The sequence below is a fragment of the Littorina saxatilis genome, linkage group LG8 (assembly GCF_037325665.1).
Source record: "Littorina saxatilis isolate snail1 linkage group LG8, US_GU_Lsax_2.0, whole genome shotgun sequence".
Classification (NCBI taxonomy): Eukaryota; Metazoa; Mollusca; class Gastropoda; order Littorinimorpha; family Littorinidae; genus Littorina; species Littorina saxatilis.
In genome coordinates, this window is record NC_090252.1 from 39,678,820 (window position 1) to 39,706,160 (window position 27,341).

General features: G+C 42.1%; 1 protein-coding gene across 4 annotated transcripts in view; it reads left to right on the top strand.

Moving 5' to 3' along the window:
* Nucleotides 1–1,126: 1,126 nt before the first annotated feature.
* The window catches only part of LOC138973506 (uncharacterized), a 93,451-nt gene continuing 67,236 nt past the window's right edge, over nucleotides 1,127–27,341 (top strand). For 3 of the 4 annotated variants that reach the window (XM_070346212.1, XM_070346215.1, XM_070346214.1), the window contains exons 1-10: nucleotides 1,127–1,313; nucleotides 2,508–2,576; nucleotides 4,194–4,337; nucleotides 6,052–6,111; nucleotides 9,647–9,691; nucleotides 10,428–10,473; nucleotides 13,470–13,562; nucleotides 18,255–18,444; nucleotides 20,283–20,543; nucleotides 21,595–21,709. In XM_070346212.1, the coding sequence (XP_070202313.1) occupies nucleotides 1,149–1,313; nucleotides 2,508–2,576; nucleotides 4,194–4,337; nucleotides 6,052–6,111; nucleotides 9,647–9,691; nucleotides 10,428–10,473; nucleotides 13,470–13,562; nucleotides 18,255–18,444; nucleotides 20,283–20,543; nucleotides 21,595–21,709 (1,188 nt within the window). In that variant the 5' untranslated portion in view covers nucleotides 1,127–1,148. The remainder of the gene's footprint in view (nucleotides 1,314–2,507; nucleotides 2,577–4,193; nucleotides 4,338–6,051; nucleotides 6,112–9,646; nucleotides 9,692–10,427; nucleotides 10,474–13,469; nucleotides 13,563–18,254; nucleotides 18,445–20,282; nucleotides 20,544–21,594; nucleotides 21,710–27,341) is intronic. The other variant, XM_070346213.1, reaches the window with a different exon arrangement.

A 27,341-nucleotide genomic window follows, 5' to 3' on the forward strand; every position in this document is an offset into this window, starting at 1 on the left:
ACTGCATACAAAAAAATAATAGCATAATCTCAAAGTATGTGTGTGTCCCCTGATATCGATCCCCTTCAACAAATTGAAGAAAATGAAAGATAGAGGCCGGTTTCATTAATTTATCAAGAAGCTTGCTGAAAATCGCCTATAACTATAGCCCTCGAGCTTTCAAAAAAATATAACAGTCTTCTCATATACCGATGAAGTTGATAATTTTATTGATTTTCTCTCTGTTTCTAAGTTTCTTTAGATTCCTGTTGTGCTTCATAATATAACATTCTCGTCTAACCGAAACAGATAAATCTAAAGCATATTTGAATTAGTCTGACTTGCACACTAAGTTGTATCATGTTATTTTGAAGTAAAAGAGGCTTTTTTTTAAACTGATGCGTTGATGCGTGAAGCCCTTTTCACTGGTCCATATTTGGCGCTCAGGCTCCTGATATGGACCAATTGGGAATTTGTCTGTATTTTAGTTTTGCTGAATGTCTATCAAAGCTAATTATCTCTAATTAGGCCTAATGGTTAACTAAAACGAGAACGACTACCAAACTCAAAATAAAACTTCTTTGTAAGAAAACAAACTATGGTAATTAGCATAAAATAAAAGGTGGTCCATATATTAGGCAAAGTACATCGACAATACTGCAAACTATTATGGTAAAAGCTTATATTTCTTATTATATGTTTATTATTCCTTCGATGGAAAACAATCAAGAAACTGACAGAAACGATATATAAGTTTTAAGGTTTATAAGCCAGATAAGTTTTTGTCATTAATTGTTTGTCTGTGCACTTAAAAGACCGCTGGGTCGATATAATTATATTTGTGAATGTATTGTTTTGTCAATAACAAACGTTCCAACAACCTACCTTTCTTGGTTTTTTTATTCTGAATTTTGGAACGTTGGCAGTCTCTTTGTTTTTGGATTTATTTTCTGACAGAAGCGGTTTATAACGTGTAAATTGGTTAGTCAAAACATTACATATAATAACTCCCTCCTAACGAAACTCATCCACTTGCTCACGTTCTTCAACACCTTGCTTCCGGTGCCTGTGGTACCAGAGTTTCACTTTTTCGCTTTGGCCAATGATCGTTGCCATACCAACCGCCCTAAAGGAATGCCGGGAAAGAAAGACTGAGCGGCCATACCAAGATGGCGACTAATGTGGGTGGTCTAGAATTCCTGTTGGAGTCTGCGATAGAAGCTCCATCAAGGCCTGGAGTATTCCATATTGACGCGGGGGCTTTGCGACAACTTCTCTGTGAAATTGTTCAAATGCTAAAGATGTCAGGCGAAGGACCCCACAGTAGTCTAAAGGTGGGTAATGGAATTCAACGTAGCCAAAAAAGTGTCTCGTGTACGATGTAGATCTAACTCTAAACGCTTATTTCAAAGGTATTTGGACACCTCGGCTTCCCCGTTCGCTATCAGTATTTTTTCCGTGATATTCGCTTGTTTATTTTTTTCAAATGTATTAGAAGCTGTTGATCCCACATGCGCACTGCTTTCAGCTTTTCGTTTGTTGGCAAACTTTCATTTGAACAAATCTACGGGACCTGCATGAAAATTACGTTTGCCTCTGGAGTGTTCCATTCCAAGATTGAAAGTAGATCTACTTTGATAAAATGTTCGTAGCTACTATGCCTAGTGTACATACTGAAACAAAGAAAAGCAAAACACCTGTGATATTGTATTCATTGCTGCAGCTGTGCGATATATTTTGCAAAGCAGGGTAGGAAAAACAAGCGTATCCGACAAGCCAGAACTTGGCAGAAGAGATCGTAGTGTAACAGAAACTATAAATTCAAATACACTGAAAACTCCAGACTAGTTTTTGCAACAGAACTGGCACAGTCCTTGCCATCGTTGTATCTTTACTGTCTGCGTTGATTATTCTGTTCGTTTTTTTCTTTAACTGAACACGAGTGCACATTGCAAGTCAATTCATCCCTCTCGCGCTAGATCTATATGCTCCGGACTTTAATGGGTCGAAACCCAAGTTTGCTACTGTGTGGTTGGAGACGAAAGTGTTCCCCTCGCCGTGAGCTAAAGGGGAACACACAAGACACAAGTTGTGTTCGACTGGTGGTTTGCATTTTTTTTTGGAGGGCGAAGCACAAACAAAGTTCATTCTGGGTGTGAAAACTGTAAGTCACTAAGTGTAAAGTTCACATAAGTGCTCAACGTACATCGTGTGTGTGTGTGTGTGTGTGTGTGTTTGTGTGTGTGTGTGTGTGTGTTGTGTGTGTGTGTGTGTGTACGTGCGTGCGTGTGTGTACGTCTGTGCGTGTGTGTGTGTGTGTGTGTGTGTGTGTGTGCGTGCGTGCGTGCGTGCGTGCGCGCGCGTGTGTGTGTGTGTGTGTGTGTGTGTGGATGCGTGCGTGCGTGTGTGTGTGTGTCTATGCGTGTGCGTGTGTGTGTGTGCGCGCGCGTGCGTGCGTGCGTGAATGCGTACGTGCGTGCGTGCGCATGTACGTGCGCGTGTGTGTGTGTGTGTGTTCTTCCTTGCAGGCCTCAAATGACAGGCTGGTACTTGAAGTGGAAGCTCTGCAGATTGATATCAGGCAACTGGATAATGAGGTAACCCACAGGACTCTTACACTCCAGGCACTTTTAACATTGTATCAGGTTGTGCAGGGAAGGAATGAGGGGCGGGGATAGGTGCAGCTTGGGGGGGGGGGGGGGTGTGGGGGGTTGAGGATTGGGGGGGGGGGGGTTAAAAAAAAGAAAAAAGGATGTAACTTGTAAGGGAATGATCAGATTTTTGGGTTGGTTAAGAAAAAAACTTCATTCGTTTGTTCGAATTATATTATATTTTAGCTAAATCTCGCGTCAAGGTTGACAGAACTAGTTTTATATTCAAGTAGATAGAAATAAGGCATGACACAACTAGTCGTGTCTTCAAGTAGATACCCATACATTTGTTGTCAGTGGGATGTAGTTGTCGGTACTATCAGTTGGCAAAAGGGGAGCAACCATTTCAATTACATTTTGAGAACTGTAACGGTTGCTTCCCTTACCACGTTTGGCCGTTTTCCATTTTTAACATTTATAGAAATACTGATTTTTACAGTTTTCTTTTACGACTTTCTCCTTCTTCACTGCTATCTGGTTAGCACCAATTACACAGAATTGTAAACTGGATTTTGTTTGGCTATTGCAACCTGTTGATCCAAACGGCATTTAAATCACATTTTGTTGGGCTATTGCAACCTGTTGATCCAAACGGCATTTAAATCACATTTTGTTTGGCTATTGCAACCTGTTGATCCAAACGGCATTTAAATCACATTTTGTTTGGCTATTGCAACCTGTTCATCCAAACGGCATTTAAATCACATTTTGTTGGGTTCCGAGACTTCCGATTAATTGGTATACTACACAACTAATTAACACCAGTCCATAGAAATAGTGCATGCGCCCAGTGGGCTGCACGTGCTCAGGTGGTGGAGCACCGGTAGAGCACTGGACTTGTGATCGAAAGGTCGCTGGTTCGAATCCGGGCCAGGACGGACACGGGTCAACTTTATGTGCAGACCCAGAGACGGTATCCATCTCCTACCCCCGTGTCACCACAATGGCACGTTAAAGATCTTGGTCATTCTACCATAAGTGCAGATGGCTGATACCACCTAAACACGCATACATCACGGGCGTAAAAACTCGAATCGTATAAACCAATTCATGTCCAATATAGGCAATTAAGACCTGACGGACAATAAGCCCCTTAAAATTTACTTTTTTTTTTAATGTACAGTTTAAGTGTGTGTGTGTGTGTGTGTGTGTGTGTGTGTGTGTGTGTGTGTGTGTGTGTGTGTGTGTGTGACGATAGTGCATGCACCCAGTGGGCTGCACATGCTTTGTTAGTGTATAGGTTAAGTGTGTGTGTGTGTGCGGGATTGCGTGGTGTTTGTGTGTATATGTGTGTGCCCGTGTCAGTGTGTACGTTTTTTTGCTGTTCGTCTGTAACTTTGTTTCCTTTCGTTAAAATTAATCCTTAGACGAATGTTTTTTTGAAGGGGGGGGGGGGGGGGGGGGTCGGGTTGATGCTAGTTATTCTCTAGACACGCTGTGTTTTTCTGATTAATTCAATTTAATTAAGTTAATTATTGTCTGAATCTGGAACATAGAACAATAAATATGTCAAAATCAATGAATTAATCTTGGTGACATGGTGTCTTTACCTGCGTGGTGTAGATGCAATCAATGACCAGTTTACTAGAGGCGGCCAACAGGTTTGAAGAGCAAGTGGAGCAGCTAAAAGAAAATGAACGCATCATCTCTGACAGTATCGATATGTTGGCGCATAACATACAGTCCCTGCAAGATCAGCTAGATGAGGTAAGCCCCCCCCTACCTTTCTTTTCCCCTTTCTCGCGGGCGCACACGTGTAAGCACGCACACACACTCTTTCTCTCACACTGTATCGCTCACACACACTCTTTCTCTCACACAGTATCGCTCACACACACACTCTTTCTCTCACACAGTATCGCTCACACACACACTCTTTCTCTCACACAGTATCGCTCACACACACACTCTTTCTCTCACACAGTATCGCTCACACACACACTCTTTCTCTCACACAGTATCGCTCACACACACACTCTTTCTCTAAAAGGCTGTATCGCTCACACACACACTCTTTCTCTCACACAGTATCGCTCACACACACACTCTTTCTCACACAGTATCGCTCACACACACACTCTTTCTCTCACACAGTATCGCTCACACACACACTCTTTCTCTCACACAGTATCGCTCACACACACACTCTTTCTCTCACACAGTATCGCTCACACACACACACTCTTTCTCTCACACAGTATCGCTCACACACACACTCTTTCTCTCACACAGTATCGCTCACACCCACACTCTTTCTCTCACACAGTATCGCTCACACACACACACTCTTTCTCTCACACAGTATCGCTCACACACACACTCTATCTCTCACACAGTATCGCTCACACACACACTCTTTCTCTCACACAGTATCGCTCACACACACACTCTTTCTCTCACACAGTATCGCTCACACACACACTCTATCTCTCACACAGTATCGCTCACACACACACTCTTTCTCTCACACAGTATCGCTCACACACACACTCTTTCTCTCAAACTTTACCGCTAACACACTCTTTCTCTAAAAGGCTGTATCGCTCACACACACACTCTTTCTCTCAAACTGTATCGCTCACACCCACACTCTTTCTCTCAAACTTTACCGCTAAAACACACTCTTTCTCTCAAACTTTATCGCTTACACAAATACTCTCTTTAAAACTATATCGGTCACACACACACACGCACACACACACACACACACACGTTCGCACGCACGCACACACGCACACACACACACACACACACACACACACACACGCACGCACGCACGCACGCACACAGACACACACACACACACACGCACGCACACGCACACACACACACACACACACACACACACACACACACACACACACACACACACACTGTGACAGCACTAACGAACTCACCAACAGTGTGCAGCCCTGCATCGTGCACATTATTTTAATTTTTATGCACGCTACGGCTAGAGTGAGAATATGAAGTCTTCATCCGAGATATTCTCTGGACAAATAACTGTAACCTTCTTTTGCCATAGGCCTTAGTTGTTAGACATTTAGCAAGTTGTCTTGATTGACTGACTGGTTGTTCGAGTTTAACGTCCTCTTAGACCACTGGGCCAATATTAGGACAGGTATTGGTAACACGCAGAGGACATGGTGTGATATATTGACTTGAACAAGCCCAATGCGGCTGTCTCTATTAACAAGTATAAATTATAGGCTTCTCTCGCCACAGAATCGAGATACGGCCACGATGACGAGAGATGATGCATGCATGCCTGCATGTGTTTTTCTTAAGCCCAGAGACTTTTGCTGTGAGCTAGGGATCTTCTAAGAGTGCGCGTGTGTGCACACGGGGGTGTTCGCGGACATCGAAGATAGTCTGCACAAAGTTGCCTTTGTCCTCAGGTGCTAATGTCTGCTTGTTTCAGCACTCAGAGGGACTGATTGATGGAGGCTCTGCTCAGATCTTGGGGGACCTGCGTGATCGGGTTGGTGCTCTGTTTTATCCGCTGACTAGATGAGGATGATGACATTGACGATATCGATGACGACGACGACGACGGCGTTTGCGTCTACGGCGGCGATGACGATGATGTTGATGGTGGTGGTAGTGGTGATGGTGGTGGTGATGATGATGATGATGATGGTGATGATGATGATGATTGATGATTGATGACGACGACGATGATGGCGACGATGATGACGACGACGATTGATCATGATGATTATGATGACAATGACGACGACGATCCCATTGATTTTGAAAGTGAACCAATGATTGACGGGTGTGCTATGTATGCCTCTCAGTCTGACCTGTATCTCTTCAGATCTGGGGAAGACAGGAAAGTAAGCGCTGTAAGTAAGAGTTAATATTGTATGCTGAACCAATCTCCTGGCAGTACCAGAGAGAACAAGAAATTCCTCCGAGGTAGGAAAAACACCCCCGTCAAAGGGAAATAACCTTCTCAGTTGGTGGCAGTGACTGAGTGAGAATGGTTATTTCCCTTTGACCATTAAGATGTCCCTCTATAAGTCCTTGTATAATTTTAATCCACCAATAACTCCCTAACCGTGTGTTTGACTGGTCCCAATTTTTGTAAGGACCGTCTCAGGAATGTATAGAACCTGTTCACCAAGTTTGGTGACGATCGGTCCGTTCATTCTTGAGATCTATATGCGAACACAAACACACAAACAAACAAACAAACAAACAAACAAACACATCGACCGAAACCTATACACACCCCTATACCGGGGGTGTAATAATAGGCATTGAAATGAACAAGCGACTTTCATTCTCAACTATAGTCCGCATAACTCTCACTTACTGTGGGGCACGTCATATATACACAAAGAAAAAAGCCAAGCACCCCCCGAATGAATTTGTGATAATAATTGAGTCAAATTTGTTTTACCATTTTTGACTCACATGCGAAGCAAAAGTGAGTCTATGTACTCACCCGAGTCGTCCGTCCGTCCGTCCGTCCGTCCGTCCCGGCGTCCGTCCGTCCGTCCGGAAAACTTTAACGTTGGATATTTCTTGGACACTATTAAGTCTATCAACACCTGATGTGGCCTGATGGTGTATGGTTACAAGATCTCAAAAAACATGTGCGGCAACTTGACCTCACTTCAAGTTCAAGGTCACAGGGGCCGTAATTGTTGTCTTAAAAACGACCATTTTTCACATTTTCGCATTTTTTTTCCTGAAGTTATCGAGAATGGCAACCTTAGCTATGTATGCTATACAGGGCAATGTAAGCCCTATCTTTGGACACCAGTTTGGTTGACCTTGCTTCAAGGTCAAGGTCGCAAGGGTCCTTTAAAGTTGGATTGTATACATATTTTGAAGTGACCTTGACCCTGAACTATGGAAGATAACTGTTTCAAACTTAAAAATTATGTGGGGCACATGTTATGCTTTCATCATGAGACACATTTGGTCACATATGATCAAGGTCAAGGTCACTTTGACCCTTATGAAATGTGACCAAAATAAGGTAGTGAACCACTAAAAGTGACCATATCTGATGGTAGAAAGAGCCAATAAGCACCATTGTACTTCCTATGTCTTGAATTAACAGCTTTGTGTTGCATGACCTTGGATGACCTTGACCTTGGGTCAAGGTCACATGTATTTTGGTAGGAAAAATGTGTAAAGCAGTTCTTAGTGTATGATGTCATTGCTAGGTTTAGTTATTTGACCTTGACACTGAAGGTCAAGGTCATGTAAAGGTCAAGGTCAAGCATGTGAGTCGTATGGGCTTTGCCCTTCTTGTTTTCTTCGTAATGACATACATGGGTTTCCATAATAAGGTTGGGAAGTTCACGCGTCAAGATTGTGTCGCCACTGCCTGTGAGAAGCACGTGCAGCATGCAACCCATGAATGTTAAAAAAGGCAGTATGCTCACGCTGCAAATTTCTGTATTTAACACTGGGCGACGACAATTTGCAAACATTCTCTGTGAACATGGCGAGAAGACGATTATCAGAGGCGATCCGATGGCAGATTATAGGAATGCATGCTACAGGAGCATCCTTCAAAGCGATTGGTCGTCAACTTGGCTACCACTACACCGTCATCAGCCGTTTGGTACGCAAACATCGTCAGACTGGTGCTGTGAAGGACCGTCCACAGTCAGGGCGACCCCGTGTGACGTCAGAACGTGAAGACCGAGCACTTCTCCGAATAATTCGGCGTGAGCCATTTTCAACGAGTACCGTCCTGAAACGAGCATGGCTTCCAAATCGACATCTGTCAACCAGGACCGTACGAAACCGCTTGAAAGCTGCAGGAATGGCAGCCCGAAGAGTCATTAAGCGTCCCCGACTGACAGATGACCACAAGAGAAGACGCTTGGCATGGTGTCTGGCACGGCAAAGATGGAACCTGAGAACGTGGAGGAGGATCCACTGGTCGGACGAAAGCAGATTCCTTCTCCATGTCACTGACGGCCGACTGAGGGTATGGAGGCACAGGAACACGGCCTATACACCCAGGAACATCAGACAAACTGTTCCATTCGGTGGCGGGTCAGTCATGGTTTGGGGTTGCATTTCCCATGACTGCAAGCTAGACCTTGTCACCATACGTGGCAACCTCACGGGTGATCAGTATATATGCGACATGTCCTGGAACCTGTTGTCGTTACTCATTTTGACAACCACCCACTTGCCACAAGACCCGTGTACATGGATGATAACGCCAGGCCTCATCGATCCAGGGCAGTAGTGGACTACCTCCAGAACAACGCTGTAACAACACTCCCATGGCCGGCAATGAGTCCAGATCTTAATCCGCTGGAGCATGTTTGGGACATCCTGGGGCGTCGTATACAAGCTCTGCAGCCTCCTGTGCAGACATTACGTGAATTGGAGGCAGCTTTGCATCGTGAGTGGTTGCAAGTGACCCGTGAACAGATCCGACGTTTGACTGGAGGGATGAGACGCAGGGTTGACGCCGTCATCCGGGCACGCGGGGGTTTCACTCGATATTGAACTTTTGAATCGCGTATGCCATCTGAGCACTCTCAATTACATTTTTTTCATGACACATTTACCTAAACCTGTCTTTTTCAGCTTGCAGCTCCATACTTATCAGGGGTACTGTTTTAGGGTTAAAACGTCACTTTTTGGCAAGGTACCAAATCACGATTAAAACCAATCAAAACTGGAGTTTTCTTGTGTGATGTTATTTCCAAAGAGTTGCTCTTGTCGATAACATTTGTCAAACCGAGCTCCTGAACTTACTGTTTCCATACCAGAACTTTAAAAATCAGTCATTGCGAAATTGAAGGGGGGTGCTTGGCTTTTTTCTTTGTGTATAGATTTACAATGCTTACCTCCCTTTATTTTTCAGATTTCAAAATAGCGCGAGACAAGACGAGGGATAATGATGTCCTATATAATAGGCACACCTTCTTGGCCTCGTAAGGACAGCTATGGGGTCATAATTATGATAGTGCAAAATAGCGCTCTCTTTCTCATGTGTTTATTATATGATAGTACTTTGTGTGCTGCAGGTGGATTGCCTGGAACATAAATCTGGTCGCAAAAAGTCGTCAAAGGTACAAAGTATTTGTTTATGTTCGAAGTGGGGAGCCGGGTAGCTCAGGTGGTAGAGTACTTGACTTATGGTTCTTGGGTCACGGGATCCAATCAAGGCCTGGACAGACACGGGTCAAGTTTATGTGCAGACTCAGAGACGGCATCCATGTCCCATCCCCGTGTCATCACAGTGGCACGAACAAATGCTCAGGTCAATCAATCAATAAGAGGCTTATATCGCGCGTATTCCGTGGGTACGGTTCTAAGCGCAGGGATTTTTATATTTTTTTAAAAATTTGTTTATGCAATTTATATCGCGCACATATTCAAGGCGCAGGGATTTATTTATGCCGTGTGAGATGGAATATTTTTTACACAATACATCACGCATCCACATCGGCCAGCAGATCGCAGCCATTTCGGCGCATATCCTACTTACATCTAATCACGCACACAGTGAGTGTGATCGACACACATCTGTGTACCTCATTTAAAGTCGGGGTAAAATCCGGGAACATGGCGCCCCTAATGGTTTTACCGTGAGAGCGAAAAAACATTATCATTATCATGTTAAGAATAACGTATCAAATTCAGTGAAGTTATTGTAATGAACCAAACGTTGGTGTGTGTGTGTGTGTGTGTGTGTGTGTGTGTGTGTGTGTGTGTGTGTGTGTGTGTGTGTGTATGTGTGTGTGTGTGTGTGCTTGTGTGTGTGTGTGTGTCTGTGTGTGTATAACCTGCGATGTATCTTTTTAGTTCGAGACATCCGCTATCAAGGGGAGCATGCCAACCCAACATGCAGGTGGTTAATCTCTCTATCTCTATTTCTCTCTCTCTCTCTCTCTCTCTCTCTCTCTCTCTCTCTCTCTCTCTCTCTCTCTCTCTCTCTCTCTCTCTCTCTCTCTCTCTCTTTCTCTCTCTCTCTTTCGCTCTCCTCTTTCTCTCTCCCTCCTGTCTATCTGTTTGCTCTCTTTCTGTCTCTCTGTGTCTCTATCTTCTCCCTCTCTCTCTCTCTCTCTCTCTCTCTCTCTCTCTCTCTCTCTCTCTCTCTCTTTCCCTCTGTGTGTGTGTGTGTGTCTCTCTCTCTTTCTGTCTCCCCCCTTCCCTTCTCTCTCTCTCCCTCCCTCTCTCTCTCTCTCTCTCTCTCTCTGTCTCTCCCTCTCTCTCTCTGTCTCCCCCCTCCGCCCCCCCTCTCTCTCTCTCTCTCTCTCTCTCTCTCTCTCTCTTTCTTTCTTTCTTTCTCTCCCTCCCTCCCTCTCTCTCTCTCTATCTCCCTCTATCTCCTTCTCTGGGCGATATCTCGCCGTATTTTTGTGAGATGTATATTATTCCTATGTATATTTTGCGTTTTGTTGAACACACCCCGTCATATGGGGCTATGGCCTCAAAGCCACAGTAAGCCTCCCGTACACCATCACAGATACTGTCGGGCTTTTACACACAGTACAAACACCCTTCCATTTGAACGCTCACCAAACGGGAACATCCTAGGTGCCCTCCGTAAAGAGCGAGCAATTTTCAAAGAATTTATTTTTGCGTGGTTTATCTTACCCCTGAGCCATCGTGAACCCGTGTGATCAAGTTTCCCTTTTTGACTCACATGCGAAGCAAAAGTGAGTCTATGTACTCACCCGAGTCGTCCGTCCGTCCGTCCGTCCGTCCGTCCGTCCGGACGTCCGTCCGGAAAACTTTAACGTTGGATATTTCTTGGACACTATTCAGTCTATCAGTACCAAATTTGGCAAGATGGTGTATGATGACAAGGCCCCAAAAAACATACATAGCATCTTGACCTTGCTTCAAGGTCAAGGTCGCAGGGGCCATAAATGTTGTCTAAATAACAGCTATTTTTCACATTTTTCCCATTTTCTCTGAAGTTTTTTAAATTTAATACCTCACCTATATATGATATATAGGGCAAAAGTAAGCCCCATCTTTTGATACCAGTTTGGTTTACCTTGCTTCAAGGTCAAGGTCACAGGAGCTCTTCAAAGTTGGATTGTATACATATTTTGAAGTGACCTTGACCCTGAACTATGGAAGATAACTGTTTCAAACTTAAAAATTATGTGGGGCACATGTTATGCTTTCATCATGAGACACATTTGGTCACATATGATCAAGGTCAAGGTCACTTTGACCCTTATGAAATGTGACCAAAATAAGGTAGTGAACCACTAAAAGTGACCATATCTCATGGTAGAAAGAGCCAATAAGCACCATTGTACTTCCTATGTCTTGAATTAACAGCTTTGTGTTGCATGACCTTGGATGACCTTGACCTTGGGTCAAGGTCACATGTATTTGGTAGGAAAAATGTGTAAAGCAGTTCTTAGTGTATGATGTCATTGCTAGGTTTAGTTATTTGACCTTGACCCTGAAGGTCAAGGTCAGGTAAAGGTCAAGGTCAAGCATGTGAGTCGTATGGGCTTTGCCCTTCTTGTTCACAATGCAGTCGTCAGTTAGTAATTTGAATGCGACTCGCTGTGAGCTTATCTGCAATAGCACGTTATTATGTACCTCTGACTATGCACGAAACAAACGGCTGTGGTTCACAAGAACTCTAGCGATGGCTTTTGACTGTTCAGAGGAACTGGCGATAGGTATAAACCGTCGTCTGCTACGAGAACAACGCCCTTGCGTGACCCAGCTTCCGGGCTTTTCTTTTTTCAAACTTTTAAAACTTCGAATTGTACTGATCTTGTCTTGATGAAAAAATAATTCTTTTATGATTTAAGAATGTTTGTGTAACAAGCTGTCAATTTATTATTTAGATTTTAAAAGTTAGGTCTAGCGCCAAAACGCACCACGGTCCGATTGTCTCTGACACAATCCGCAAAATTAATTCTTTGAAAATTGCTCGCTCTTTACGCGAGGGCACCAAGGATGTTCCCGTTTGGTGAGCGTTCTAATGGAAGGGTGTTTGTACTGTGTGTAAAAGCCTGACAGTATGATCTGTGATGGCTTACCGGAGGCTTACTGTGCCTTAAATGAATAAACCGTCCATTAGCAATCTCTCCCGGCGACTGATCCGTTACTGTGAACACAGGTGGGGGCCCTTTTGGGATGGGGTATATACGTTGGACAGGCGCGGCGAATACAGTATGTCGGGGCCATCCCAGGTGGTACCCCTGGGGAACACTATGGTGTCCAAGAGTGTCCCCTGGGGGGCAGTTTTGGTGTCCAATAGTTTCCCTCGGGGGCCACTTTCAGGTGGGGGTCAGAACGGGGTTTTACACCGGTATGGCCGGTTCTTTTCCTCAGTAAAAAAATACCGGTATTTCAGACTCTCATTGGATCATTTCAGACCGGTTTTGTTAAGAGATGGTTATTGCTTTTTTTTCGTCCAAAAACCCCATATTTTTAAGTTTTTTGCCAAAAAACAAAGACTTTTTTTATTTATTTATTTACTTATTTAGTTATTTAATTTTTGTTTTCTCAAATGCCAAAAAAAAAGTCTAGGGTCGCGCGAAAAAATAGGTTCGGTCAGGATACCGTAAACAGATTTTTTGTTGTTGTGTGTGCCTTATATATAAATATGTTATGTTTAGATTAAAAACAAGGTCATAGAGTTAAAAAGAAAAGAGGAAAGGTCGCTTTCTCTGGAAAGCGCCCTGCGCTACTGCGCTACACTGGCTTGTCACTTTGTGTGCTAGAACGTGTCAACGCTTCTGTGGGGAATGTAATTGACAAAGCTATTGAGTATTGTCTCCGTGAAAAAATGCGGTGCGTCCAATTTAATTCTGTGAGATTGACTAAATGTATACATTTTGCTTTACCCAACTTGTTATTTTACAGTCTCCAGTCACAAGAGGTCATTGGCAGCCAGAAACCAGAGAGTGTCCATTTTTGAGGAAGTGCGCAACAACGTCACTGCCTTGTATCGAAAATGTAAGTTGAAGTTCACTGTCTTTTCTCTGTTGCTTAGCTATTTGGCATAAGTTCACTTTTTTTCTGCTGCTTAGCTATTTGGCATAAGTTCACTTTTTTTCTGCTGCTTAGCTATTGGGCATAAGTTCACTTTCTTTTCTCTGCTTCTAAGCTATTTGGTATAAGTTCACTTTCTTTCCTCAGCTGTTGCTTAGCTATTGGGCATAAATTCACTTTCTTTTTTTCTGCTGCTTAGCTATTAGGCCAACAAAATAAAAAGTCTGTTTACGGTAACATAGGCAAAAAAAATAGGGTCGGTAGGTCGGGATTTTTTTCTTCTTTTTTTTCTTCCAAAAAACCCATATTTTTAAGTTATTTTGCCAAAAAACAAAGACTTCTTTTTTTTCTCCCCCAAATGCCAAAAAAAGTCTAGGGTCGCGCGAAAAAATAGGGTCGGTCGGGATACCGTAAACAGACTATTTTTGTGTGTGTGGGCCTTACGCATAAGTTCACTTTCCTTTCTCTGTTGCTTAGCTATTGGGCATACATTCACTTTCTTTTCTCTGTTGCTTAGCTATTAGGCATACATTCACTTTCTTTTCTCTGTTGCTTAGCTATTGGGCATACATTCACTTTCTTTTCTCTGCTTCTAAGCTATTTGGTATAAGTTCACTTTCTTTCCTCAGCTGTTGCTTAGCTATTGGGCATAAATTCACTTTCTTTTTTTCTGCTGCTTAGCTATTAGGCCAACAAAATAAAAAGTCTGTTTACGGTAACATAGGCAAAAAAAAATAGGGTCGGTAGGTCGGGATTTTTTTCTTCTTTTTTTTCTTCCAAAAAACCCATATTTTTAAGTTATTTTGCCAAAAAACAAAGACTTCTTTTTTTTCTCCCCCAAATGCCAAAAAAAGTCTAGGGTCGCGCGAAAAAATAGGGTCGGTCGGGATACCGTAAACAGACTATTTTTGTGTGTGTGGGCCTTACGCATAAGTTCACTTTCCTTTCTCTGTTGCTTAGCTATTGGGCATAAGTTCACTTTCTTTTCTCTGTTGCTTAGCTATTGGGCATAAGTTCATTTTCTTTTTTTCCGCTGCTTAGCTTTTAGGCATAAGTTCACTTTCTCTTCTCTGCTTCTTAGCTATTTGGCATAAGTTCACTTTCTTTTCTCTGTTGCTTAGCTATTGGGCATACGTTCACTTTCTTTTTTCTGCTATTTAGCTATTAGGCCAACAAAATAAAAATTCTGTTTACGGTAACATAGGCTAAAAAATAGGGTCGGTAGGTCGGGATTTTTTTTCCTTTTTTTTTTCTTCCAAAAAACCCATATTTTTAGGTTATTTTGCCAAAAAACAAAGACTTCTTTTTTTTCTCCCCCAAATGCCAAAAAAAGTCTAGGGTCGCGCGAAAAAATAGGGTCGGTCGGGATACCGTAAACAGACTATTTTTGTGTGTGTGGGCCTTACGCATAAGTTCACTTTCCTTTCTCTGTTGCTTAGCTATTGGGCATAAATTCACTTTCTTTTCTCTGTTGCTTAGCTATTGGGCATAAATTCACTTTCTTTCTGCTGCTTAGCTATTAGGCATAAGTTCACTTTCTTTTCTCTGCTACTTAGCTATTGGGCATACGTTCCCTTTTTTTCTGCTGCTTATAACATTTAGTCAAGTTTTGACTAAATGTTTTAACATAGACGGGGAATTGAGACGAGGGTCGTGGTGTATGTGTGTGTGTGTGTGTGTGTGTGTGTGTGTGTGTGTGTGTGTGTGTGTGTGTGTGTGTGTGTGTGTGTGTGTGTGTGTGTGTGTGTCTGTCTGTCTGTCTGTCTGTCTGTCTGTCTGTGTGTGTAGAGCGATTCAGACTAAACTACTGGACCGATCTTTTTGAAATTTGACATGAGAGTTCCTGGGAATGATATCCCCGGACGTTTTTTTCATTTTTTCGATAAATACCTTTGATGACGTCATATCCGGCTTTTTGTAAAATTTGAGGCGGCATTGTCACACCCTCATTTTTCAATCAAATTGATTGAAATTTTGGCAAAGCAATCTTCCACGAAGGCCGGACTTTGGTATTGCATTTCAGCTAATAAATGGGTTTGGTCATTAAAAATCAGAAACTTGTAATTAAAATTATTTTTTATTAAACGATCCAAAAATAATTTCATCTTATTCTTCGTCAAATTCTGATTCCAAAAACATATACATATGTTATATTTGGATTACAAACAAGCTCTGAAAATTAAAAATATGAAAATTATGATTAAAATTATTTTTCCGAAATCGATTTAAAAACAATTTCATCTTATTCCTTGTCGGTCCCTGATTCCAAAAACATATAGATATGATATGTTTGGATTAAAAACAAACTCAGTAAGCTAAAAAGAATAGACATACAGAAAAGCGTGTTTTCCTGCTCAGCGCGACCACTACCGCACTATTCTGCATGGTTTGTCGATTTCACTACCTTTGCCACGAGCGGTGGACTGACGAAACTACGAGTATGTGGTCTTGGTGAAAAAGCAGTGCGTTCAGTTTCATTCTGAGAGTTCGACAGCTTGACTAAATGTTGTTATTTCGCCTTACGCGACGTGTCTATTGGGCATAAGTTCACTTTCTTTTCTCTGTTGCTTAGCTATTGGGCATAAGTTCATTTTCTTTTCTCTGTTGCTTAGCTATTGGGCATACGTTCACTTTCTTTTCTCTGTTGCTTAGCTATTGGGCATACGTTCACTTTCTTTTTTCTGCTATTTAGCTATTAGGCATACGTTCACTTTCTTTTCTCTGCTTCTTAGCTATTTGGCATATGTTCACTTTCTTTTTTTATGTGCTTAGCTAATGGGCATATGTTCACTTTCTTTGTTTCTGCTTCTTAGCTATTGGGTATAAGTTCGATTTCGTTTCTCTGCTTCTTAGCTATTGGTAAGTTCACTTTCTCTTCTCTGCTGCCTAGCTATTGGACATAAGTACACCTTTTTTTCTGCTGCTTAGCTATTGGCAATAAGTTCACTTTTTTTCTCTGCTTCTAAGCGATTGGGCATAAGTTTACTTTTTGTCCCTGGTGCTTAGCTATAAGGCTTAAGTTCCCCTTCTTTTTTTCTGCTGCTTAAAGCTATTGGGCATAAGTTCCCTTTTTTTCTCTGCATCTTAGGTATTGGGCATACGTTCACCTCATGCGGGATATTCTTGAGATCTGATAACTAAATGGATTGATAATTCGCATTGGGACCAAGTTTGGGTCAACAAGAAGGGAGTGAACATTATCCTGAATAATATTTATGAAGCTAGAACAGCAGAGATTTGCTTGCTTCACATAAAGTGGAACCCCCTTTTAGCCCAAAGTTAATTATTTAAAAAAAAAAAAGGGGGGGGGGGGGACAGAATCAGGTCTTAAATTAAAGGAGGGAGTCTTGAAATTGAAAAGGATGTACATTTACAGAGGACATGAACATAACATCTGAGAACAAATGTGACCCTCCACCACGGAATGAGTCGCATGTCACCTTTTCATGATTTTCATATTTTCACATTTTCTGAAAGAGTTTTTTATTCTCTATCCAGTGGTGAAACCCGTTTTAGAAAAAAAGCGAAAACTTTTCAAGTTATAAGCCTGTGACTATGGTGACCCTCACACTGTTACTCGACACCCCCCGGACTTATATTATGCCTAGCGCAGAACCGCGTGAGGTGACATGCGACTCATTTCGTGGTGGAGGGTCACAAATGGTCTTAAAAAAACTGAAAGAAAACAAAAGGGGGACAGAATCAGGTCTTGAATTTTAAGGAGGGAGTCTCAAAATGGGGGTACATTTACAGTGGTCATGAGCAGAAAACCTCGGAAAACAGGGTCTTGACAAGGAAGGAGTTGTCAATGCGTGCATGCGTGCGTGCCTGTATGTGTGCATAGTATGCCTTGAAATGGGGGTAAATTTACAGAGCTAGGTCATGAACAGAAAATCGGAAAAAACAGGGTCTAAAGGGAAGGAGAATCTTTTTCGCGTGAGTGCATGCGTGCGTGTGCGCGTGCGTGCCTGTATGTGTGCACGGTATGTCTCAGAAAAGAGTGTCTTAACCAGGAAGGAGTTGTCAATGCGTGCGAGCGTGCGTGCGTGCCTGCGTGCGTGCCTGTATGTGTGCACAGTATGTTTTTAAGGGGGTAAATTTACAGAGGTCTGGTCATGGACAGAAAATCGGAGAAAAAAACAGGGTCTAAATTAAAGGAGTCGTCAATGCGTGCGAGCGTGCGTTTATGCGTACGTGCCTGTATGTTTGCACAGTATGTCTCGAAAGAGGGATACATTTACAGAGCTAGCTAGGTCATGAACAGAAAACCTCAGAAAACAGGGTCTTAACAAGGAGGGAGTTTTCAATGCGTGCGTGCCTGTATGTGTGCACAGTATGTCTTGAAATGGGGGTTCATTTACAGAGGTCTGGTCATGGACAGAAAATCGGAAAACCAGTGTCTAAAGGGAAGGAGTGTCCTCGCGTGAGTGCATGCGTGCGTGTATGTGTGCACAGTATGTCTCAGAAAACAGGGTCTTAACAAGGAAGACGTTTTCAAAGCGTGCGAGCGTGCCTGTATGTGTGCACAGTATGTCTTGAAATGGGGGTTCATTTACAGAGCGAGGTCATGAATAGAAAACTGGAAAAAAAAACAGGGTCTAAAGGGAAGGCGTTTTCATCGCGTGCGTGCGTGCGTGTATGTGTGTACTGTTACAGTATCAACGGATATCCCCATACCCCCGGAGCCCAAGAATGACTTCTCCACGCCGTTCTTTGAGCTGACGGAGCAGGTGGCTGATCTGGGCATGGAGTGCGTAGCCTCGGTGGAGGACTTCCTCACCGCCCTGAAAAACAAGCGCACCTTCAACCCCAAGATTCTGCAAGAACTCATGATCATCTTCTCAAGGTTCGTATTCTCGATCGTGTTTCTGTGAAGACATTTCTATTTCTGAATATCCTGAAAAACATTCGTTCCTTTAACCCCAAGATTCTACTTTCTATGATCATCTTTTTCCGGGTTAGTATTCTCTCGGGACTGTCTGATTTTGTGTTTATGTGAAGAAATGTCCATTTTTAGACGCCTTGAAAAACAAACGTACCTTTAACCCCAAGATTCTGCAGGAACTCATGGTCATCTACTCCGGGCTGGTTCCTTGTGTGTGTTCCTGTTCCTGTTTCTGTTTGAGTGTGAGGACATGTTGTATTCCTGGCCGCCCTGAAAAACAAGCGAACTTTCAAACCACAAGACTCTGCAAGAACTCATGATCATCTTCTTCGGGTTAGTACTCTCTGTGTGTGATTCTGTGTTTCTGTGAAGATATTTCTGTTTCTGGCCACCCTGAAAAGCAAGCGTACCTTCAACCCTAAGATTCTGCAAGAACTCAATGACATGGTCACCATTAGTATTCTCTGCTCGTGTTTCTGTAAGGAAATTTCTATTTCTGGCCGACCCGATTCAGCAAGAGCTCATGGTCATCTTCTCCCGGTAAGTACTGTGTGTGTGTGATTCTGTGTTTCTGTGGAGAAATTTCTGTTTCTGGCTACCCTGATAAAGCAGAAACTCATGGTCATCTCAGGTTAGTACACTCTGTGTGTGTTCCTGTTTCTGTTTGAGTGTGAAGACATTTGTATTTTTCTGTACAGACTTAATAAGCGTACTTTCAACCCCACGATTCTGCAGGAACTTATGGTCATCTTCTCCGGGTTGGTATTCTCTCTGGACTGTGTGATTTTGTGTTTCTGTGAAGAGATTTCTGTTTCTGGCCGCCCTGAAAAACAAGCGTACCTTTAACCCCAAGATTCTGCAGGAACTCATGGTCATCATCTTCTCAGGGTCGGTACTCTGTGTGATGTTGTGTTTCTGGGTGAGAGTGAAGACATTTTCATTTCTGGTCGCCCTCAAAAACAAGCGTACTTTCAACCCCCACGATTCAGCAGGAACTCACGATCATCTTCTCTTCTAAACACGTTTTGTTAAGGAGGAGCATGCTTGCGCGTGTGTGCTGTTGTGGGTTTTGTGTGGGGAATGTATGCGGGCGTGCGTGAGCGTGTGTGTGACTGAGATTGCAAGCGATGTTTGGAAGGGCGTGTATGGATTGATTGATTGTACTCTGGCCAAAAAATGTCCCTAGTGTACTGCACATGGTTGAAATAAAGTCTTATGTCTTATGTCTTCTCCGGGTTAGTAGTCACTTAGTGTGATTATAATTTTATTCAGAATTTCTTCGCATGAACAGTTCAAAACACACAGCTAGGACACGCACTCAAGCAAATGCTTATATCACGTGACCAGAACAATACTAAATTACACACATTTTCGTAATGGTGTACATAACAACAATAAACCAGAAGAACAAATTGAAAGAATTGGGATGGGGAACTAAATAGGAACAGAAGAATCTACAGAAGATAAAAAAGAAAAGGGAGGGGGAGTGGGAAAAAAGTACTAACAACCACAAGGAGAGACTAGGACGAAAGCGCATAGGAAGAGAGCATCAAGTCTAAGACATGCAACATGTAAATTCAAGTAAATGTAACAATTTTTTGATGGAAGGCAGTAATTCGTTAAAATATAAAATACGAGACAAACGATAATAATCATTACTTATACGCTGCTTATGTAATCAAATACGATAACACAGAAAGAGGCAGTGTGGAGGCACACATACGCCTGCCCACACACTTGTTTGCTTGCGTGCAAGCTTTCGTACGCGCATACAACCGAACAGCCTTGTGCGTTTTCAGCATGGACGTAGACTTCTTCTCCCTGATCGTACACGCCATCAACCAGCAAGAGAGCCTGACGGCGGAGACATTTGCAGATGTGCTCGAGTTCGTTCTGTGCTCCGCTTTTGACGCCAAAGCGGTGGCGGGCTTGTTCACCCACGTGTCTCTTCAGTCGTCCAAGCTGACGCTGAAAGCCTTCAAAGAGCTGGTCAACTGCGTCAAAAACGCAACCAAGGTTTCGCCGTCTGGTCTGGTGGGCTTGCTGGAACTTATGAACAGGTAAATGGGCTTGTTCATGTGTGTGTGTGTGTGTGTGTGTGTGTGTGTGTGTGTGTGTGTGTGTGTGTGTCTCGGGTGTGTGTGTGTGTGTGCGTGTGTGTGTGTGTGTGTGTGTGTGTGTGTGTGTGTGTGTGTGTTTGGTTGTGAGTGTGTGTGTGTTTGGTTGTGAGTGCTTTTTTTTGCTTGTGTGTGTGTGTGTGTTCTTGCTTGTTTTTGTTCCTGTATGTGTATGTTCGTGTGTGTGTGTGTGTGTGTGTGTGTGTGTGTGTGTGTGTGTGTGTGTGTGTGTGTGTGTGTGTGTGTGTGTGTGTGTGTGTGTCACGAGACTGACAAGAACGCAAGAAACTCCCGACTGTGCAGATGATAAAGTTAAAACTAAAAGTTGTCTGGATGTTCAGGTTGAGGATTGTTTTTCCACATTATCCTATATACATACATGAGAGAGAGAGAGAGACCACATATTTTATATCTAAACCATATCTTCACACGTGTGTATATCATATAAATGAGGTTGATTCATTGAACTTGAACTGATTCTCAACAGACTGATGATGTGAAGGGTTAACCACTGAATGCATGTCAGGTGAAAGAGATCGAGCTGATTGATAACTGATTTTACAAAAGACATGAGTTATAGAGTTAACCACTGAATGGATGTCAGGTGAAAGAGATCAAGCTTATTGATAACTGATTTAACAAAAGAAATGATTTATAGAGTTAACCATTGAATGCATGCTAGGTAAAAGAGATCAAGCTGGTTGATAACTGATTTTACAACAGGCTGATGATGTGTAGAGTTCACCATTGAATGCATGTTAGGTGAAAGAGATAGAGTTGATTGGTAACTGATTTCACATAGGCTGATGATGTGTAGAGTTCACCATTGAATGCATATCAAGTGAAAGTTATAAAGCTGATTGATAACTTATTTCACAACACACTTATGAGGTGTAGGGTTAACCATTCAATGAATGTTAGGTGAAAGGGATAAGGCTGATTGATAAGTTAATACACTATTAAAAAAAGTGATTGATCATCTACTTGTCAACAGGTGCAGGGGACTGATTGAATTCATTCGCGAGCTACAGACGTTGGAAAGTTTCAGCATTAAAGGGCTGCTAAACATTGCAGAGGAGTTTCACTTCTCCAAACACAGTTCATTGGCGGTTGGTTTCCACGGAGCTTTTTATATTTAGTCAAGTTTTGACTAAATATTTTAACATCGAGGGGGAATCGAAACGAGGGTCGTGGTGTATGTGCGTGTGTGTGTGCGTGTGTGTGTGTGTCTGTGTGTGTGTGTGTGTGTAGAGCGATTCAGACTAAACTACTGGACCGATCTTTATGAAATTTGACATGAGAGTTCCTGGGTATGAAATCCCCGAACGTTTTTTTCCTTTTTTTGATAAATGTCTTTGATGACGTCATATCCGGCATTTCGTGAAAGTTGAGGCGGCACTGTCACGCCCTCATTTTTCAACCAAATTGGTTGAAATTTTGCTCAAGTACTCTTCGACGAAGCCCGGGGTTCGGTATTGCATTTCAGCTTGGTGGCTTAAAAATTAATTAATCACTTTGGTCATTAAAAATCGGAAAATTGTAAAAAAAAATAAAAATGTATAAAACGATCCAAATTTACGTTTATCTTATTCTCCATCATTTGCTGATTCCAAAAACATATAAATATGTTATATTCGGATTAAAAACAAGCTCTGAAAATTAAATATATAAAAATTATTATCAAATTTTTTTTTTCGAAATCAATTTAAAAACACTTTCATCTTATTCCTTGTCGGTTCCTGATTCCAAAAATATATAGATATGATATGTTTGGATTAAAAACACGCTCAGAAAGTTAAAACGAAGAGAGGTACAGAAAAGCGTGCTATCCTTCTCAGCGCAACGAATACCCCGCTCTTCTTGTCAATTCCACGTGCACTGCCTTTGCCACGGGCGGTGGAGTGACGATGCTACGAGTATACGGTCTTGCTGCGTTGCGTTGCGTTCAGTTTCATTCTGTGAGTTCGACAGCTACTTGACTAAATATTGTATTTTCGCCTTACGCGACTTGTTTCTTATCGTGAGAGAAAATGGGTCGCTCATAATAGACGGTGTTCTGAAATGACACTGGTTTTTTGTTGTTGTTGGTTGTGAAAGAGTGAATACTCGTGCTTGTATTGAGGCAAACTTCCCCACGTGACATTATAAGCCAGTCATTAGAGTGCGTCTGAAACCCGTGGACAAGGAGCACGTGTGCAAAATTGACCTCAATAAATGCAAGAGTATTCACTCGTTTACAACTCACACACACACACACACACTCGACAGAGTTACTTCCGAACATCAGGTATTGAGTTTCACCGTAAACCAGTTTGAACAGTCAATGTAAAGCATGATTATTAATGAGGCAAAGTAGACTTCGCAAAGTCTACTTCACGCAGCTCGCCGCACGAAGCTATGGGTATTGACGGTTCGGCAAAAACACTTCTTGAAGTGGACTTCGGGCTCGATCAAGAAAACCCTTTCGTACCACAGTTCAGTGACTGTCAGTATGATGTTGGTTTGTTCAACAGGAGCTGGTTGAGATCATGGACAAGAAAATTCAACGTATGCAACAAATAATTTTTAATTGGTCCAAAAGAAACTTAAGTATACAAGGTAAAATTTGCATTGTTAAAACCTTGTATCTCAGTTCGTTTATATTTTCCAGTCTCTAGCAGTGCCTTATCATGTTTTACATCAAATTAATTCCATTTTGTTCAGGTTTATTTGGAAGAAAAAATATTCAAATACACGGGCCTTTGAAAAAGTAAAACGAACAATTATGTGTAAATTAAAAGATAATGGTGGATTAAATATGATAAATGTTGTGGATATGCACAACTCATTTATGATGTCGTGGGCTATTGGTCTGCAGAACTCTACAGGCAATTACTGGTCTGTCACTCCTAGATATGTTTTTTCAAGTTTGGGTAATGGTTTGTCCTGTTTTGACTCTAATGCATCCTCCAAGAAGCTGGTTGGCGTTGTTAACTGCAGATCGGTCTTTTGGAGACAAGTATTGTTAACCTGGCTTGACAACAAACACATTTTGTATGAAAAGTATGATGCCACACCTGTTCCATTGATGAATCAATGTATATGGAACAACATGAATATACAATATAAACATAAATGCCTCTTTTTCAAAGATTTTATTAAATGTCATATTTATCATGTAATGGATGTCATGAATGAAATCGGTGACATGATTTCATTTGAAGAATTATGTCAAAAGGTTGCTTATAAACCAGCCAGACAATTTGAGTATAATGCGTTATGTACAGCACTTAAAACAAAACTGATTAATGCATTGCCATACCGATATGTTCTGTTGCAGGGTTTGACTCGTATTGGTAATATTACACCAAGGGAAATAAGAACTGTTTTGGTTAATTTCGAGGTACAAACTCCGAGCGCCCGTTCTTTTTGGCAAAGAAAGCATAATGTTGTTCTGGAATCAAGACACTGGCTGTTAGCTGTTAATTGTACAAAAGAAGAACGACTGCGTCTGCTTCATTGGAAAATTTTACACAGAATTTACCCAACGAATATTTTACTAAACAAGATGGGTTTATGTCAAACTAATAATTGTGAAGTTTGTAATGAACTGGATACACTTGAGCACTTCTTTTTTCATTGTCAAGAGGTGAGGAACGTTTGGAAACTATGTAAAGACTTTATTTTTAAGCAAATTTATTATGATATAACTTTGAATGAAACAGATATATTATTTGGTTTTTGAAATGAAAATTTAAAAAACTATCAAATTTTCTTTATAAATTATTGTATTTTGATAACAAAAATGACTATAGGAAAATTTAAGTATGGGAAGAAGTTAGACTTACGTATTTTATTGGAATTAGAGTTAAACATTAGACAGAAGTTTATGTTTTGTATAATATAAAGTTGATTATGTTATACAGAAAAACACTAAGGAAGAAGGATGCTCCCCGCCTTAAAAAAAAAAAAAAAAAAAAAACCAAAAATTAAAAAAAAAATTAAAAAAATCAAATAATATAGGTTGAAGCATCCTGCATGCAACTAAGGTAAAAAAAAATAAAAAAATAAAAATAAAAAGGAGCTGGTTGAGACCATGGACATGATGTCTGACAGTGTCATGTTGTGTTCAACAGGAGCTGTTTGAGATCATGGACAAGATGTCTGACAGTGTCATGTTGTGTTCAACAGGAGCTGGTTGAGATCATGGACATGATGTCTGACTGTGTCATGTTGTGTTCAACAGGAGCTGGCTGAGATCATGGACAAGATGTCTGACTGTGTCATGTTGTGTTCAACAGGAGCTGGTTGAGATCATTGACAAGATGTCTGACTGTGTCATGTTGTGTTCAACAGGAGCTGGTTGAGATCATTGACAAGATGTCTGACTGTGTCATGTTGTGTTCAACAGGAGCTGGTTGAGATCATTGACAAGATGTCTGACTGTGTCATGTTGTGTTCAACAGGAGCTGGTTGAGATCATGGACAAGATGTCTGACAGTGTCATGTTGTGTTCAACAGGAGCTGGTTGAGATCATTGACAAGATGTCTGACAGTGTCATGTTGTGTTTAACAGGAGCTGGCTGAGATCATGGACAAGATGTCTGACAGTGTCATGTTGTGTTCAACAGGAGCTGGCTGAGATCATGGACAAGATGTCTGACTGTGTCATGTTGTGTTCAACAGGAGCTGGTTGAGATCATGGACAAGATGTCTGACAGTGTCATGTTGTGTTTAACAGGAGCTGGTTGAGATCATGGACAAGATGTCTGACAGTGTCATGTTGTGTTCAACAGGAGCTGTTTGTGATCATGGACATGATGTCTGACAGTGTCATGTTGTGTTCAACAGGAGCTGGTTGAGATCATTGACAAGATGTCTGACTGTGTCATGTTGTGTTCAACAGGAGCTGGTTGAGATCATTGACAAGATGTCTGACTGTGTCATGTTGTGTTAAACAGGAACTGGTTGAGATCATGGACAAGATGTCTGACAGTGTCATGTTGTGTTCAACAGGAGCTGGTTGAGATCATTGACAAGATGTCTGACAGTGTCATGTTGTGTTCAACAGGAGCTTAGTGAGATCATGGACATGATGTCTGACTGTGTCATGTTGTGTTCAACAGGAGCTGGCTGAGATCATGGACAAGATGTCTGACTGTGTCATGTTGTGTTCAACAGGAGCTGGTTGAGATCATTGACAAGATGTCTGACTGTGTCATGTTGTGTTCAACAGGGGCTGGTTGAGATCATGGACAAGATGTCTGACAGTGTCCTGTTGTGTTCAACAGGAGCTGGTTGAGATCATTAACAAGATGTCTGACAGTGTCATGTTGGTTCAACAGGAGCTGGCTGAGATCATGGACAAGATGTCTGACAGTGTCATGTTGTGTTCAACAGGAGCTGGCTGAGATCATGGACAAGATGTCTGACAGTGTCATGTTGTGTTCAACAGGAGCTGGCTGAGATCATGAACAAGATGTCTGACAGTGTCATGTTGTGTTTAACAGGAGCTGGCTGAGATCATGGACAAGATGTCTGACAGTGTCATGTTGTGTTCAACAGGAGCTGGCTGAGATCATGGACAAGATGTCTGACAGTGTCATGTTGTGTTCAACAGGAGCTGGTTGAGATCATGAACAAGATGTCTGACAGTGTCATGTTGTGTTCAACAGGAGCTGGTTGAGATCATGGACAAGATGTCTGACAGTGTCATGTTGTGTTTAACAGGAGCTGGCTGAGATCATGGACAAGATGTCTGACAGTGTCATGTTGTGTTCAACAGGAGCTGGTTGAGATCATTGACAAGATGTCTGACTGTGTCATGTTGTGTTCAACAGGAGCTGGTTGAGATCATTGACAAGATGTCTGACTGTGTCATGTTGTGTTCAACAGGAGCTGGTTGAGATCATTGACAAGATGTCTGACTGTGTCATGTTGTGTTCAACAGGAGCTGGTTGAGATCATGGACAAGATGTCTGACAGTGTCATGTTGTGTTCAACAGGAGCTGGTTGAGATCATTGACAAGATGTCTGACAGTGTCATGTTGTGTTTAACAGGAGCTGGCTGAGATCATGGACAAGATGTCTGACCGTGTCATGTTGTGTTCAACAGGAGCTGGCTGAGATCATGGACAAGATGTCTGACTGTGTCATGTTGTGTTCAACAGGAGCTGGTTGAGATCATGGACAAGATGTCTGACAGTGTCATGTTGTGTTTAACAGGAGCGGGTTGAGATCATGGACAAGATGTCTGACAGTGTCATGTTGTGTTCAACAGGAGCTGTTTGTGATCATGGACATGATGTCTGACAGTGTCATGTTGTGTTCAACAGGAGCTGGTTGAGATCATTGACAAGATGTCTGACTGTGTCATGTTGTGTTCAACAGGAGCTGGTTGAGATCATTGACAAGATGTCTGACTGTGTCATGTTGTGTTAAACAGGAACTGGTTGAGATCATGGACAAGATGTCTGACAGTGTCATGTTGTGTTCAACAGGAGCTGGTTGAGATCATTGACAAGATGTCTGACAGTGTCATGTTGTGTTCAACAGGAGCTTGGTGAGATCATGGACATGATGTCTGACTGTGTCATGTTGTGTTCAACAGGAGCTGGCTGAGATCATGGACAAGATGTCTGACTGTGTCATGTTGTGTTCAACAGGAGCTGGTTGAGATCATTGACAAGATGTCTGACTGTGTCATGTTGTGTTCAACAGGGGCTGGTTGAGATCATGGACAAGATGTCTGACAGTGTCCTG